The sequence below is a fragment of the Acanthaster planci genome, linkage group LG09 (genome assembly GCF_054643075.1).
Source record: "Acanthaster planci isolate LZ-2023a linkage group LG09, COTS_SCS, whole genome shotgun sequence".
Taxonomy (NCBI): Eukaryota; Metazoa; Echinodermata; class Asteroidea; order Valvatida; family Acanthasteridae; genus Acanthaster; species Acanthaster planci.
The window spans coordinates 18,385,249-18,402,347 of NC_141785.1; the positions used below are offsets into that span (position 1 = coordinate 18,385,249).

Consider the following 17,099-nt stretch of genomic DNA (forward strand, 5'->3'; position numbering starts at 1 on the left):
GAAGGAGCCATTTATGTCACCACCTTACCTTGTCTGAATACACAGAGAGCTGGTGCATTGGGTTGATGACAACCAGGTTGCGGCCTGCGTAGGTGTGAATAAGACTGGCGCCATAGCGCTGCCGGAGGGTGTGTAGTACCCCTGACTCGTTGAGATGGAGAAGGGAGGCCAGGTCTTCTGCTCTGTCATATTGAGGAGGGTTAGCCTGAAAAGAAAGGGGAAAAAGGAGAGGAACTGAATCTTTAAAGGAATGTCGGAACACTGAAAGAAAAATACTTGGCCGATTTCAACTGAGACTGACCCCATTGAGTTCCCCTCTCTACAAAATGAGGGCCAAAGTGCCTCCTGCAAAACGTATCCCAATTTCGCCGGGGGGGGCGGAGGGAAAAGAAGCAAGGCCTTGAGCTTAGCTTGGGTTTAATGCCCAATTATTTTTGTTTCAGGTCTAGTGCATTTAGACATCTGTGTACAATATATATATTTTTTTTTCATCAAAATAATTGTGTGTAGTACTGCACCCAAACTTGGCGACTGGATTTTCAAGCTTGGTGGCTGCAATTTCATGGTGGGAGACAAGCAAAATTTGATGGGTCTCTAGGTTACTTCTACAGATTGGAGGACACTGCATTATAGGCATCGTTGGGAGGCAGGACTGCCTGTTCTACAATGTCCTCCACTGACCTTCTCCACATCTTCCTCATCCACCTCCAGGGCGTCGTCGCTGTGTACCAACTTGACCCTGATTCTCCCCTCAGCCAACGGGACGATGCCCTCATCTTTCAGCAGCTGGGCGGCGGTGAAGCCTGCCTTGTGCAGGAGCCACACCTTCTCCGCTCCTAGCCACGCCTTCTCCGAGTCGAGTTGGGCATCTGACTTGGCCTGCAGTCAAATCAGATAATAACAAGATGATAACAAGACATCGTTCTCCTACTTGCTCACCACAAGTCAGCTCCACACAATAAAAGCTGCGCAGTTTGGTTTTCTGGAAACAATAACTTATGTAATTCAAAGCCAAAGACTTGAATATTGCAAGTAAGTTCAAACAGTAGAGATACACATATTTGAAAATGAGTGCGGAGCTCAAGGCAGAGAAAGATTTGAAGGTTAGATTCCCCAAAGGCCATACTGGTAAATATACATTGCACAGTGTAATACGGTGGTGCACAGTGCATGCAACCAGTGAACCATATTACATTCCATACAGCAATCCACTGTAAATTCTGCGACACAGATGTCTGCAGGGATTCAAAGTTCTACAATACCACTTTTTGTGCAAATCCTACTGTAAACATACAACAGCAGAGCGACTTCTCTTCCTCGAAGCTTCCTCAAGTAAACTCTCCATGGGTGTCACAAAAATCATGAGCAAATTTACACTCAGTATGAGGAAAAAACTTCTCTTGTATGACAACTCTTCCTGTTCAGCTACACAGGACACATTCACTTGTATCAGTAAAAAACTCACTTGAACTGTTTCAACTTACATTTGTAATTAATTAGCCTTGTACATGTACAATGCACAACTATACATGTGCATGCGATGCAACGGATTAGTTCTGAAACTAAAACTAAGGCAAACTTAAATTCAAAACTGAAACATACGTAGACACCACGAAAGTTCAAAGTTCAGTGTTATGAAACACCACGAAGAGTCCTTTCCCTCAACTACATACTCTGTAATTTATTTCTTTCAAATAAAAATGGAACACTTATTCTGTCTGCTACATGCCATAAAAACCAACAGGCTCGTAAAACACTTGCAACCGAGGTCCTCCTAGTCAACTTAACTTTCTCACACCTGAACTCAAGAAAACAACAACAGACGACCGCTTGGTGGTCATGGCAGTGACTTAGGTCAATGACCTCAGTGAAATCAGTGACCTCAGTTCCCAAGGCTGACTGTTGCCCACAATATTTGCACTAGGGTAAATTTGACATGAAGCACTGGTTTTTTTTTTTCAAAATTCAGAACTTTGCATGAAGGAGGAAACCAGTTTGATTGTAGATGTAGATTTCTTCATCGCTTGCCCTCTGCACGGGTTTTTTTTTAGCAGAAGTCTAGTCTCCAGAGAATAGCCAAGAAACATGAGAAGCATCAATTGGATAACGTTGACTGATGATGTGGATCTCTGATGAAGACAAGTTCCCATTCCAGACATGTATCTTTCCTAATGCACTCAGCAGGATTTGTCATTATGGAGGTCTCAGCTGCTCATGTCTGGTGGAAGATGAAACACAGCCAGTGTCTCCTCTGGGCTTGAGCTCTGCCTCATCTTTAGGGATGTGGTTGCCATGGTTATGATTCAAGGAACTAATGAAGACACATTTAGAACTCCACTGCCCCAAGCTAAAATGTCTCAGCTCAGCAAAGGCAATACGATTAAAATGGACACAACCCTGAGCAGCGTGTTCTCCTCAAGACAAGGTGCCCTTCCAATGATGGCGTCACATGGTAAAGGAGGTCCGATGGAGACGCGGAAGAAGGCAGCCAAAAGGAAGGCTGCACATTCCTCAGCAGATGGCAAGATGCCACATGCTGCTTGCCATCAAGATAGCCAAGTGAGATGCTGCCACAGCCTCGTGGATGAACTTTAGAGCAATCAGTATACGTGATTTTGAGGTGACTTCGGGAAATAAGCAGGCGCATTTTTGGGCAACAGATAAGGAGAGAATCTTGCCTTTAGTTCAGAGCAGGAGGTCTGACTACAGAATGACTCCTGCCACCTTCCCACGAGCCCTTACCTCTCGGGGATGAGGAAGGACTTTCCTTAATGAAGTGCAGGTTCCATACTGGTCTGGTACCAGATAAATATGGAACACAACGAGGGGCATTATGAGTAAAGTACAGTAGTTGCTGGAGTTGAGTCTCAGTCAATGGTTACAAGACAACTACCAGGGGTCTGACTAAACACATTACCCTGAAGTCTCTTGTGACATGAAACTGTGTGGATCAGCTAGGCAGGAAGAACATGTACATGTCAAGTGAAAGTTGAAGGTACATGTCCATGTCCCCCTAACCTTTCCAAAGTGGTGCGTCAGAAGCAAAAAACTTACAACTGTACAATCGAAACAATGCAAATTGAAGTGCTTATTCCTCCAAGGTACAACTCCCAATCACATTTGAAAATTTTGTGCAAAACTTCAGGACTTGAATGTAAATATTCCATGAACACTAGTCAGAAAAACAAGGTAAAGATACATTCTGCAATGCGGAACCTTGCCTGACAACTCAAAGTCTCTCAAACAGTAAACCCAGTTACATGTACATGTATATCTGAAATAAATGTTGGCATTTAATAAAATAAATACTAGATTATCAGTGGAAAAAGAGTGAAATTATTTTCTACAGTTATCGCTTGAATATGCCTGTGTGAACAATGTACATGCGTAAGATGCATATTAGTCTCCATGCAAAGTATGGAATACTGTGCTCATATCACTACCAAAGAAGAGTCACATTTGGCTAGTTCTACATCACTGAATCTCCTGTGCAATACTGAGGCCACAGTGAACAATGTTTAACTGCCGTGCAGCCATATTGTCTACATGCGTACATGTACATGTATGTATTCTGTGAAAACACACTTTTAAGAAAATCTTCCTCTCTATCGGTACAGTGTAGATGTGTATCTTTTTAAACAACTGCACTCATCTCGAGGATACATTCCCTAAGAAGACAAATTCACGTACAGAGACTTTTGCTGGTATCCCTTTGTTAAAATAAATTAAATTTCACTGCCCTCCAGGTACCGGTACAGTGTAACTTCTAGAAAGATTTCTCCACGAAGACACAGGGTGTGTCTTGTTGGTTTGCTCCCAGTTTAGCTGGCTGCCTCCAGCTGTGACAAGGGCTTGGCTTAGCCAGACGGTTTACAAGGACCTCACAATGTGCCCACACAGCAGGTGAAATGAATGGCGCCAACCGGGACTTCTGACCTTACTTTCAGTGAATTCTAACTGAAGTGATCAGAGAAAAATAAAAACAGGGAAAACCTGGCTGACAGAATAGGCACTCCATAACTTTGAACACATGGTCTGCACGCACATACATGTACACGTACATGTACATCTGTGGCACAAGGTACATGTACATTTGTATGCAAATCACATGAGAATGTTACTGTAACCTTGAATACATGTACATGCTGTAGAATACATGGTATATTATGAGAGCAGTTCACTTTATGTGGTTGCTTTGCAAGTACATATAAGCAAAATCTTCATTTCGATGTGAGTTAATGAATATTTAAACCGTTGTAAACTTCCAACCTCTGCTCACACGGTGTATCCTCAGGCGAGCCATTTAGCTAATGGTTTCATGTACTGTATGCACATGCACATGCTATTAAACAGCCGTTGGCAAGGACTGTAAATCAGACATGTGGCCCTTGTCTTTCAGGAAGGGATGCAGTTGCATGTCTTTGCACTAGTAGGCCTACTATGGAAAATGTGGTACCTGTACAAGGCTGGAGGAAATTGTAAGGGGAGGGGGGGATAACTTCACCTCTATAAATCAATCCCTGCATGTTCCATACTTTATAAAAATATGTTTTCAAGATGTATTTTTGCGTTGGGGAGATGTTAATTATATATAACAGGTTTGCCCTTACTGTAAGGGCAAACCTGTTATATATAATTAACATCTCCCCAACGCAAAAATACATCTTGAAAATAGTTCGCGGTACCCGCTGCTTCATTTGACTCGGACCGGCCAGCCGACCCCAGCAAGCTCGGTGGTCGAGTGGTTAAGACATCTGCACTGGTAAGCAGGAGGTCGTGGGTTCGAGTCCCACCCGAGTAAGCTTGTGAGGTTTTTTCGCAAGCTCTCGGACAAGCACTGAGCATACAGTGCTTATTAATATACGTTGGGTAAGGGCAAACCTGTTATATATAAAAATATGTTGGGAATTTTCAAGATCTAAGATTGCAGTGCGACTACATATATCTCCATACAGTCTTGGCATCCAGTACACATTTGTAAACCACATGTCAAGGAAGGAAGGAATATTCTTTCAATTCCTTCCTCAATGGAACTGATTAAGCTCGATACCCCCTATCTTATACCTCAAGGAATGCTTATGAGGCTGCAGGCTGTGTAGCTTACAAGCAGCTAGGCAGATTAAATGTGAATAGAAAGGCCAACGCTGCACACACAAACAACCTCAATACAGCAAGTGTTTTCAGTTGGGTAATTCTACTCCGAGAGAAATTAAGCTGGTTCCAGCAAGGTTATGCACGTACACTTGCATATGTACCGGTACGGTACATGTACATGTACATGTACATGTGGCCAAGACTAGTATGGTCTGACAGATACACACTTTGATGTGCATACTGTACATGTACATGTAAGTACATGTACATGTATACACTATACAGTGCACAGTTCCTGTACATGATCTGTGATTGTTATTAGGCCTACTGCAATGCAGTACAACATGTTTCAATAAATGGTGCATGTGCAATTGTACATGTAACTTTTCAACTTTTACATGTACAGTACATACATGTATGTACATGTACATGTAAGTGCTGTTGGCCTACAATGTACATGTACATGTATGTACATAAACAAGGGTAGTGTACTGTACAGTGCGATGCTGCTTTAAACTTGTCTGAGTGCTCTGCACACCTGCTGTTGTGAGACACTTTGACATTTTGCAAAATACAGGTAATGTACAGTGTGCACATGATGAAGGCCTAACCGGTCCATGGGTATTTACTTTCATTCTAAGATTGTTTTACACATTTCAGACTCAATTGGAAGCCTTTATACAATTGGGAGGTTGAAAAATGATATCAGCTGTTACGAAAATTAATTAAAATTCCGGGAAAAAACTGACCTTTCACTGGTCTCAGTGCTTTTAAACGAGTTCTGCAAGTCACTGGCATGGCTGTTTTTTTGTAGTTCCTATAGACTGAAAGCTTATCTGTGCATGTGCTTTATCTGTCAGACAAACCCTGTAATATTGAAACCGAGATCCTTCTGTCTGAGGCAGATTCTGAACGAAACCCCAACCAAACCCTGACAGAGATGCACATGTAGGGACAGTGTTACACGGACCACGATTGGAGCCAAACAGTGAGCAAGCAATCCCATCCCCCCATCCTCCAAAGCCTAGGATATAACTCTGGTTTCATTTCCGACCATTACACATGACTGACACCGTGTTCAGAATAATATCAACCAGACGTGATGAGTGAAAGAAGGTTAAGGTTGTTCCAGGAAGATGAGGCACCACCAAGGGCACAGTATGGCACATCCATCATGCTACTCACACCTGATTTTTTTTATTCTTCAAGAAGAAAATTACAATGGACATGTATCTATTCATGATTTCGACAGGTAATTTCCGTTTCTCCACCTTTTAAAAGATAAAAAACTTGTATTTTTGTATGACTTATTAGACTGCATATCAGACTGCATATACGTAACATGAATCTCGCATTTAAAAAAAATGTAAATACATGGACAACCATCACTTTCAAAAAGGAAAATTTAGATCATCAATAATTTTCAAAGCAAAGTTACTGGGACTGTTTTACATCTTTGAAACAAAAAGGTTTTCCCCAATTTAATGGCTTTTCCTTCAAAAATTGCCCATGTAGAAATTTTAACAGAAAGCACACAGATAGCACTGGCATCTTTATTCACGAACTTGGTCTTTTGAAAAAAACACATTGGAAATGTACATGTCAAATTTTCTTGTTATCCAAAGCCATCCTTCTGTCTGTGCGTAAAGCCTCTTTACGAATGAAGACGAGTCTACAGGACATAATGACACATATATGTATGCATGTACCGGTATCGTCCATTTCAAAAGATAAGAATTTCTGGTATCAAACAAACAAACATGCTTGAAAGTTATGGCATTTGTTCAAATTTGAACACTTTGTGTCCACATCAAACAAGCACACTGAACTGAGCACAAGAAGGAAATGAAGGGGTTCAGTCCAGAGAACAAACTCCAAAGTTAATAATTCAATGAACTTCAAACTGGGACTTATCAATGATCCCGACTTAGGCTACTTCCGTGTACATGTACCTATGTAGATGTCGCGACTGTACATGTCTGGCTTGATACAAACGTTTCAAGCTGGAAAATTCACGAACGGCAATGAATGTACATGTACATGTACAGTAAATGGAATGAAAATCGGCAGTGAAATGTGGGGGCAAGAACAATCTTTGATTCAAATGCCACAATCTAGGATTTTACAAAATATATTTTGGAGGGGGTATTTGTTTTGTTTAGAAAAGATACAATTGATAGAGAGTTGATTGAATCCAGCAATAACCTTACATCTAACCCTCATAACAGAAAATATGGGCTTTGTTTTGATTTATGTGGTTTAACTGTATACATGTACACATGTTGTCAACCATACTGTGAATTGAAATTATGAAATATCCTGATGGAAATTTGTATGATATTGTCCATGAATGAAATATGGGTAACCGTGAAACCTGCATGAGGTGCAAAACTGTTAAATAATTCATGCTATTCAATTTGCCATGTAGCAAGAAAAATTTCATAATGTAATGGAAAGTTAAATAATGAATAATTCATGATTTTCAATTTGCCACAGCAAGAAAGATTTCATAATGTAATAGAATGTTAAATAATGAATAATTCATGCTATTCAATTTGCCATAGCAAGAAAAATTTCATGATGTAATAGAATGTTAAATAATGAATAATTCATGCTATTCAATTTGCCATAGCAAGAAAAATTTCATGATGAATGTGCCACTGTATGAACAATTTTGATAAGATGCACTGTCAAATGATGGATAATTCATGGTTGTCAATTTGCATGAAGTATTTCATGTCAATCACTGATTAATAAATAATGAATGATTCATGCATTTGCTTGGCACGTGATACACATGCAGAAGCAGTCAAGTAGTGTAGCACACATTCCAATACAGTGCCAATCCCCCGTAATAAAATTCACCAACAAGCAGTGCAAGTCTCATTGGTCATGTTGGGATGTCCTGTCATTTTGTGAATTGGAAGACATAACGACAACATGCCCTTCTCAAGGTACCTAAATTACCAATTACATGTACATGTAGGCAAGCAACGTTTGCAGAAATATCACCTTTGGTTGGTGTCAGATTTTGCCTAAAAATGTGCATTTATCCCATTACTTAAAAAAAAAAAGCTTTTAGCTTCAAATACAGAGGCGACTACAAGCAGTAGCAATTTCTCAAACTTTGTGGGTTATTCTTTTTTTTTCTCTTGTACTGATAACCAGCCACAATATCACAGGTAGACTAAAAGTCCAAACTATGATGTACCGTACATGTACATTTAAATAAAGACAAAATTTCGTTTCAATTGGCCTTTAAAGTCAGCAACAAACACACTCACTCCAAACCACAATGAATGGAGATTTTAAATTTGTAGCGGATCTTGCAAAATAAGAATGAAAATTCCAACCTTTATTTTGGACACGCAAAGCTGGCATTTTCATCAAATTTTGTCCCCACATTAAATGACCTGTAAAACTCCAACTCAAAAGGCCGAAATTCATTGCTGCCCTCTTGAAGCGCCGGTGCCGCGGTGCCGCGGTCCCACCGCAACATTCTATGAATTTATTGCCACCTTTCTGCTGAAACTGGCATTCAGATATTGGGAAGGGCATTCCTGGACTCGTGGAAAGTGCTGATTCATGAAAAGGTTATGCTCAGTTATTGTTGTGGTTAACAATGGTTGAGTGGTTTCTGAACAATAACTGTCACCTTCAGTGATATACACCTGTACATGTACCCGTATGCCACCGTATGCACCATGGGTATGTACATGTAGGAACCTATGCAAATTCCCATAGGCATGCACAAGTGAGAGCAGTGGCCCCTCGGAATGCTCCATCTGAAAGTGTTTATCTAAGGGATTTGGGATTTAACAGAAACTAAGAGGACCCTAGGAGGGCCATTTGAAAGGGTCAGCCCAGTCTAAAGTCTATGCCTGCAAGTGGTTGGGGAGGTCATGGCATTGACTGGATGTTGGATGCAGAAGGCGAAACTAGAAACAAGTGCTCAGATACAGTACTTGTGCTATTAGATTTGTAGTTAGCTCTACTTGCTTTTACTACGCCATTTAGCAAGGTCAGGTGGTCTGCCATGTGAAGACTGCCGTCCACTTTGTTCAAGTGAAGTAAAGAGGCAAAGAGTGTCTGATGTCCCACCCTATTTGCCCATGCAATCTCACCTTCTGGGTCAAAATTCTCCAACTTGGACGTTTGAAATGCGTTCACTGTCTTTTTAAGGTGAACTTAGCAAAAACCAATGAATGACCAATCTCTGAACTCACTTTCACTGGAGCATACAAACAACACTGACAAAGGAAACTTTAAATTGCAGTTTGCCGTTGATGGTTTGCTGGCATGAGTGAAAAATGCTGCATTAGTGGCAGATTAGGTGCAAAGTGTTGTTTCAAAATCAAACTTACAGCGTCATGCAGGGAACAGAAATCATTGTGATACTGCAAGAAATATGTCAGAAAAAAATGAATGCTGTTTAAATCTCTAGAATCGTCATTTGTATAAACTACTGGTGAAATGACAAATACTGTTAAGATTTTCAAGCGGTCCTATGCCAGCTACATGGTAACTTGCTGTGTACAAAAACTGACATCTTCTAAGCTCACAAATGTGACTAGATGCTACAAAACATGCCAAACGAGAGTTAAGGGCATTTTTCTCTCAGCAATTTTGTTTTAGTTGGCATCAAAAAAGACAAACTGAGTTTTTAAATGTTTCATTCAGTCTGGCATCTAGATGAAAATGGAAATATGGATGTGGATGACAAATAATGAAGGTACCATTTGAAAATTCAAGTACATTGGGCGAAATTCTTTTGAAGACCTTCCATTCAGAAGTAGCCCTTGTGAATGGACCCATGTCATTAGTATACTTAAATGATTTTTAATGACAGTAATTTTTTTTTGAAATGGTAAAAGTAAAAGCTTGAGTTATAAAATTAGCTGTATTAAAACTGCACGCATACATTTTTTCGGCGGGGAGAGGGGACAATCCACTTACCCTATCTCGTTCAATGCGAAGACTAGAACTCTGGGCGAGTGATCCTGTTTTCAGGATTTGATCTTCGAGATTCATCTCTGATCCATCTACTCCGTGTCGATGGCTCAGCTCAATCAGTTCTGGAATCGGCTGGACCTTCAACGAGACTGTATCAGTGGAGCCACGAATCTTGGCGATGATGTCGTCCCGTGGCGTGGACTCCACGTTCTCAGTGTTCACCTCCACCAGGCGATCACCTGGGAGCAAGCCGGAGGTGTTGTCCTTCTGCGTGGCGCTGGGCTCGGCAAAGTGCACGGTCCGCCGCGTGATGGCACCCCCCAGCCCACCCCGTTCCTCAATGATGCAGCGCCGCAGTGTGAACCCAAACCCGCCATTGGGCTGCCGCTGCAGCACCACGTCGCGCTTTCGCGGCGGCTTGGGCACAACAATGTCCGGCAGTGGTAAATCCACGTCAAAGGTCTTCTCCCCAGGACCAGGGCTGTGGACGATCGGCTCCAGGTAGATCTCGTCAAACTGTGACCCGCTCCTGAGCGACGACGATCGTGTCTTCTCCGCGATGAGTTCATTGTACGCCGTGTTGTCAGCGAGGATGCCCATGTCGTCCAGCTTAGTAGACACTGTCCCCGCAGACACATCCGGCAACCCGTAACTGGATTTCCCCTTCAGAATACTCTTCTTGGAACCTGAGCCTTTCTTAACAAAGGGAGGTGGTTCTGTCTGCTCCATCTTGCCGTTAACATCCACAGCCTTGTCACCATCCTCATCCACCATCTGGCTGACTGGGAACTCAAGACTACTGCGGACCGAGTTGGCACTGGCCTCGTCGCTCCCACTGGTGAACTCCATGCTGTAATTGGACTCACTGTTACGTATCTCCACGCCCGGTGCGTGGTAGCCATCCGTTCGGTCGGACTTGGCCGACTGCTGCTTCGTGATGCTGATTTTTCGGCCAGGAAACAGTCCTCGCTTGATCTCATCCAGGCGGCTGAGCTCTTCTTCCGTCATCGACTTTTCCTTGTGGCGGTCTTTTTGCTTGAAACTGTGCTTTTCCTGTTTGTCACGTTCTTTCTTCTCCTTCTTGGAGTCCTTCTTGGAATCCCGATCTTTCTTCTTAAAATGAAACATGGTTCTCTGTTGGTTGTTTCACCTCAATTCTAATGAACCTTCCGAACAAAATGGGGAAAATTAAAGCAAGAAATGAAGTATTTTCTCCAGATGAATTGCAGACACAAATTTTTAATGAAATGATTCTACTACAGCCTTATTTCAAACAACCCTGTATGTAGGAGTGATACCATTCAATGAAGAGGAATTAGCTAAATACATGTAGGCCTACACCCTAACATGACTAATCTTTCAAACTGAACTTACATCGTTTAAGCTTAGCATCTGCCCGTCACTGGGGTATGTATGTAGGCTTACATGTATAACAAGATAGACAGGATGAATTTAAACCTGTCAGTGTCATGCCCAGGGCAAGCATGACAGGAGTCACATGTACATGTAGGCCTACGACATGTACGTATAGGCCTAAGTGCATAAGCCTTATTGCTGATGCCGCGTGGTTTTGCACACTGGTACAAAGGCATAATGGGACAAAAAAGGAGCAAACATTGCCTCCTTTTCCTTCCCACAATGCCTTTCTACCATTGTGCAAAATGACCCATGGGGTATCAGCAATAAGGCTTATGTTGATAGTTTTGACTACAGTACCTTGTCAACCATTTTTACTCAATGAATTGAACCACAAATGGAAAGAATGCTGCACCCTGCCTCCATATCTTAACAAAGATCCATCATTGCAGAAATGCTGATAAGACATGAATCTCAGTATCTGGGACTAAGATAGCCCCACTAGTGTGGCACGGACTCTCACTCCCGATCCATCCTTAGCCAAACATCCGTATAAGCAATTTCGTGTCGGCGTATTGAACATTCCGGCACACCCACTTATCATCGTGGGCGCAATTTCTCTTGCACACGAACATGATTCTTGACCTTTGCGATTGCTAAAAACCATTAATTGAATGATTTCACTTGACTTGAGCATTACGTTACTTGACGACCTTATTTTAAAGATGGCGATTGAGAGAGTGAGCCTGTTAGATTGAATGTATAAAGGCAAAAAGACTGGAAAATACCTGAATAACGTGAGTGAAATCATTCAATAAATGGTTTTTAGAAAGCGGAAAGGTCAAGAATCATGTTTGTGTGCAAAAGAAATTACGCCCACGATGATAAGTGAGCGTACCGGAATGTTCAGTACGCCGACACAAAATTGCGCATACGGATGTGTGGCTAAGGATAGATCGGGAGTGAGAGTCCGTGTCACAGTAGTGGGGCTAGGACTGAGAAAAATTTCCAATTTTGTTATGAAATGGGCCTAGCCCTAGGCCTATAATTAAAAATTGTCTTTACAACCCGTAGACTTTGTACACAGCCACTGAAGTGGAGCCAGGATGCACCGTTCTTGCCCCTCCAACTTTCACCATCAATATATCAATCACCAAGATATCGGGAGACCGACACGAGCAGGGGGGCAGGGCTTGCCATACACAAAGCATGGCTAGAACGAAAACTAGTCTCATATTAATGGAACCGTGTTACAATTTAATGTAGTGAAAATCTCTCTAAAATACTCGATATACTATCAAGAGTGTTACGAAATATTAATAAAGATACTTATGTTCAAAACTCACCCTCTAATGTGGCAAGTCGTCCCACAAGTTCACAGTTTCCAGGATTTTTTTACGCCAAAGGGGTTACTCGCATGTCCTGAGACCCCAAATGGCGGCGGTGACTTGGAGAAACAGCGGCCTCTACCGATTTCATGTGTAACTTCTGGACCTATAGATGGCGCTCTCTCAAAAGCAGAAAAACACGTGTATAGTAAGCAGAAATGGCATGCAGGGACCTGTGCAGTGAGATCCGAAAATTAATTTGTGCCAGAACATAAATGAAAGTTCAGTCAGTGTGAGTGTAAAGGATGACATCATGATTATGGTACGTTATTTCTTTTACCGTGAGACGATGACATTTTGAAAAACACTGTCACAATCTCCCGGTAGTGGTCTGTGAGGCTAGTCATGCATGACTGTCTTTGAGACTTGAGTAAGTGGTGCGTGGCGCCTGGCCTGTATTATACGTAGGCTTATGTACAGCAGTCAGCAGTAAATCTTATCACATCAACCATTTGGCATGTTTGGCAGTACTTTTAGCCGCCCGTGGTTTGGCATATGTTCGGGAGCAGAATACAGAAAGATTTTACTTTAGTACTCCTGCGAAAATCAGTTTGGAAAAGCAATATCTTCGAAAATAGCTATCCAGTGGCATAGCAGTTGTTATTTTTGCTTGGCAAAACCTTCAGTTTCAAAACTTTCATCAGGAAATTTTTGTGGAATACAGGGGAGGAAAGATCGTGTTTTCTATGTTAGACATTCTTGGCACTGTATGGTGACTCAAAGGGTTCATCAAGTTCATGGGTAGGCCTCTTTTTTGTCCGGGTTTTCATGTTTTACCGAAATAAATCTGGAAATGACGGATTGCATGGATTGCGCCAAGCATACAATTCTGAACACAACTGGATACAGAATTCCTGCGGCCTGGAAAGGTCATGAAAAAGTCATGGAAATTTGTTATCGTTTTCCAGGCCTGGAAAGTCATTGAATTTTGTAAAAATGACTAAAGTCATGGAATTTTCAAGCACTCTGTGTGATTTCTATCATCAGAAATAAGTGCATAAAATGTGTGATTTTATTCGCAACTTTAAAAGTCAGAATAGTCCAAGAAATTGCATTATTATTATTGGGTCATGGATTTTAATAATTTGGTCATGGAAAAGTCGTGGAAAAAGTCGCATAATTTAGTTGTCCTTTAGGTGCAGGAACCATGGGAACCCTGCGGATAAATATTTTCAAAGATTTTGATGTTCCTAACCAGTTCTGGTTGGGGTATTCAAATCTTTCCCAGAAGACTTCTGGAAACAGGCACCTCTATGCGTTTTTCATTGCTTTTTGGCCATTTTACTGTTCATACACATACATGTACGGGGACAGCGCTATCTGTTTTTGATCCAGCCTCTTGAGGTAAATTACTGGTGATACAAATTTCACTTTCTCTGTCAAATTTTCCCATGAGGGCCATCATGAGTTTGACCTACGTGTACCTCTAGCTCTTAGTTTAATAACAGTGGTTTTTAGACCATGTGACAGACCACTTTATGAAAAATCTCAGTTTTCACTCATCAATGTCTCGTTATCCACGTGATGGTGATTACACAGTACTGTACCCTTTTTGTGCCTCATTTTGCATGTGTCTTGCCAATGGCTGAGCTGGCTCCGCATGTTGAGTGTCCTATTGGTACCAGTCTAATTCGTAAACTTGGACGCAACCTGTGTGACTCGACTCCACCATAATTATTCCACAAATCAGTCCTGGAAAGAGTTCCACTAACAGACAATAGTAAGTTTCCCTTAAAATGTTATAATAGCGGTCAGAAAATGATAACATCCTAACAAGTGAAATTTAGCTTAGACCATTCGAAGCATTTCTGTAGAAAACGTGTCATCAAGTGTTGTCCATGTGTGGAACTCTTTCCTCAATATTTTTTAAATGATTTAGGCAGTCTTTTAAGTGTTTTTGGAATATCACAATGTAGTACAGTTCATTACATTGGAGAAAGGTCCTCAGAAAGGGAAAGATTAACAGACTACGTACATTGTTGAAACTTTGAGTTTTATGTCTTCATGTACTTTAACCTTGACAGTCCTCAATCTTCCAACAGGCAAACGATTAAGGACTCTCAGGGTTAACCTTACAAGGTTTTGAATATGTACATACAATATGTACATATGATCTGGTTCCATCATGTTGAGATATTGTTAAATCCAAATATCTTAGTGTTAACCAAGGACAAATCGCCCGTGTACCATGATATTTTTTAGGCCATATTTTTTTTGTCACAGCTCGTGTTCTGTTCCTGATTCATAAGACACCTGATGGCATCTAGCCTTAATGTCTCCCCTTTAAACTATGGATGTACATGTACATGTATGTGCCTCGGACAGAAATACCCCACATCCTTTGAAAAGAGCCCCTTGGTCAGGAGTGTTCATGTCGTTGGTAGCAATGTGACCGTGACGTGTGCATTTCCCAGTTGTTAGTGAACCAATTAAGTTCAGTTCTGACCGAAGGAGCCTCCGTTGCTAAGAAAATAGCGCCCTCTCTTGGTCCAGCTCAAGGCCCATACTGTGCAGCGGCAGAGGAGACATATTCATGTGCTGCAATACTACGTTGTAGGCCTATGTGTAAAATATGTCTGTTCCCTTCACAGGAATGAACATGGAACTTCATGTTCTGCGCCACCGCCTTCATATTGCATCCGTGCAGAAGAAAGATCTGGACTTGTTCTCACATTCCCTCATCAAGCTCACCTTGCTACACCAACACACCAGGTAGGCATTGAAGGTCAAAGGTCGGCACAGACCAGCACTGTACTTACATGTAACTCATTACAAGTCCCTACAAATCCCTGTGCATGTAACTCCATCACAAGTCATTCTGTCATGAGCCAATACGTAAGCTACTCGAATGAACTGTGACAAGAGATTTCTTTTGTCATCGTTCACTGTGTTACTTATGACTGACCTAGTGAAGGGACTTGTGACTGGACTCCAATACAACGTCCAACAACTTCTTTTTGTGCCTGGACAGGTTCAGAGACTTTCCCGTTTCTTCTTTAAGCCTGGATCATTTGCAACTTTCAGTTTTGTGGTTTGATATGAGTAATTCTAAGTTGACGGTTTATCAAGTAAATTCAACAATTCTCATTCTGGAAGATGTGATCTTCAGCTGTGTGAAAAATTTCTGTGTTGCAGAGTAGAGCAATTTTTTTGACAGATGAAAACCTTTAGACTCGTAAACTACAATGCACAGGTGCAATGGACAGGCCAATCAACCCATCCCCTACTGACCCCGCCCCCCTCCCTGCCACCTCCACTGGCCCTGGTCTTATATTACAGTTTGGTCACATTTTTCAAGTCCCAGGCTCCGACTTTTTCACTTAAAACATTTTATCCGTCGGCAGACTACGTGGAAGAGCCTTTCCAGGGGTGGGGATTTTTGTCACTTTGAAAATTGCTTTCCTCATATCTTAGGTTGGTCAGTGGCAGAAGGGGGTGGGAAAATAAGTGATCAGTGCATATGCCCATGTATCCATGGCAACACAGTGTCTATGTTTGAGCTAAATTGAGTGAAATGCCGCCGTTGATGTGCTTCTTCAACACGTGAGCATTGAAATAGTGATGAGTTTTTGGTATTTGTTGCAGCTGCAAGTTTTTCAGTTTCACCGAAACCTGCGATGATTTTTCAGTTATCATCGATGAACACGGCTTTAGTGGTGAGTCTTGATGACAAACTTTTTTTTCAAACTTTCAGGTCTGTAGCCTTGCTTGATCATTTCATCGTCAGTATGACTTCTCAAAGGCAAGTTTGTTAAGGTCCAGGAATATATATTACAGTTTGATACACATTTTCGATGGGTGATCTTGGTTCCCTATTTGTTTGACTGCCAAATATCCAAGAGAATTCAGCATAGTTAGTGAAATGATATCCCTCCCAATTCCTTCTTGCATGCATGTGCTTCAGTATCTGCCTCGAGCTGAAGTACGCCCCCAATCGTTGAAAGAAAGCCAGGTGGTTACAAGCGGGTTCTTGCATGCGTTCTGCGTGTACGCAAAGACCATACATGCCGCAATAAATTAGTTACGCGTACTCAGCGTGCCCCTCGTCAAACCGAGCTGGTTTAGCCCCCTTGGGTAGACCCTCAACCCCTTGTCATGGGGCAGTTTTCTGTTGTTAGGTCAATCAGTTTTGGGGCGTTGGGCAAATCAGGATTGAGTTGTGGGGACACTGCATTTAGTCCCAACAAAGTCAGAGTAGTGACAGATGCGATAGTGACAGAAGAAGCATGTGTGTTCTTTTGCAGAGCCTTGATGCTGTCACCCCGCAAGTCATGACTGACCTGTTGATTCTTTTAACTCATTTAATGA

At 41.8% G+C, this 17,099-nt stretch overlaps 2 protein-coding genes across 5 annotated transcripts in view; one reads left to right on the forward strand and one right to left on the reverse strand.

The window, feature by feature from the left end:
- LOC110976551 (unconventional myosin-XVIIIa-like) overlaps window positions 1–12,870 on the reverse strand; it is a 105,843-nt gene extending 92,973 nt beyond the window's left edge. For 3 of the 4 annotated variants that reach the window (XM_022229913.2, XM_022229911.2, XM_022229915.2), the window contains exons 1-5: window positions 12,750–12,870; window positions 10,051–11,213; window positions 9,459–9,491; window positions 682–879; window positions 29–205 (exon numbers count right to left, since the gene is read on the reverse strand). In XM_022229913.2, the coding sequence (XP_022085605.2) occupies window positions 29–205; window positions 682–879; window positions 9,459–9,491; window positions 10,051–11,175 (1,533 nt within the window). In that variant the 5' untranslated portion in view covers window positions 11,176–11,213; window positions 12,750–12,870. The remainder of the gene's footprint in view (window positions 1–28; window positions 206–681; window positions 880–9,458; window positions 9,492–10,050; window positions 11,214–12,749) is intronic. The other variant, XM_022229914.2, reaches the window with a different exon arrangement.
- Window positions 12,871–13,190: 320 nt separating this feature from the next.
- The window catches only part of LOC110976682 (uncharacterized), a 50,059-nt gene continuing 46,150 nt past the window's right edge, over window positions 13,191–17,099 (forward strand). The window contains exons 1-3 of the mRNA XM_087141224.1: window positions 13,191–13,532; window positions 15,383–15,503; window positions 16,377–16,447. Coding sequence (XP_086997350.1) covers window positions 13,529–13,532; window positions 15,383–15,503; window positions 16,377–16,447 — 196 coding nt within the window. The 5' untranslated portion in view covers window positions 13,191–13,528. The remainder of the gene's footprint in view (window positions 13,533–15,382; window positions 15,504–16,376; window positions 16,448–17,099) is intronic.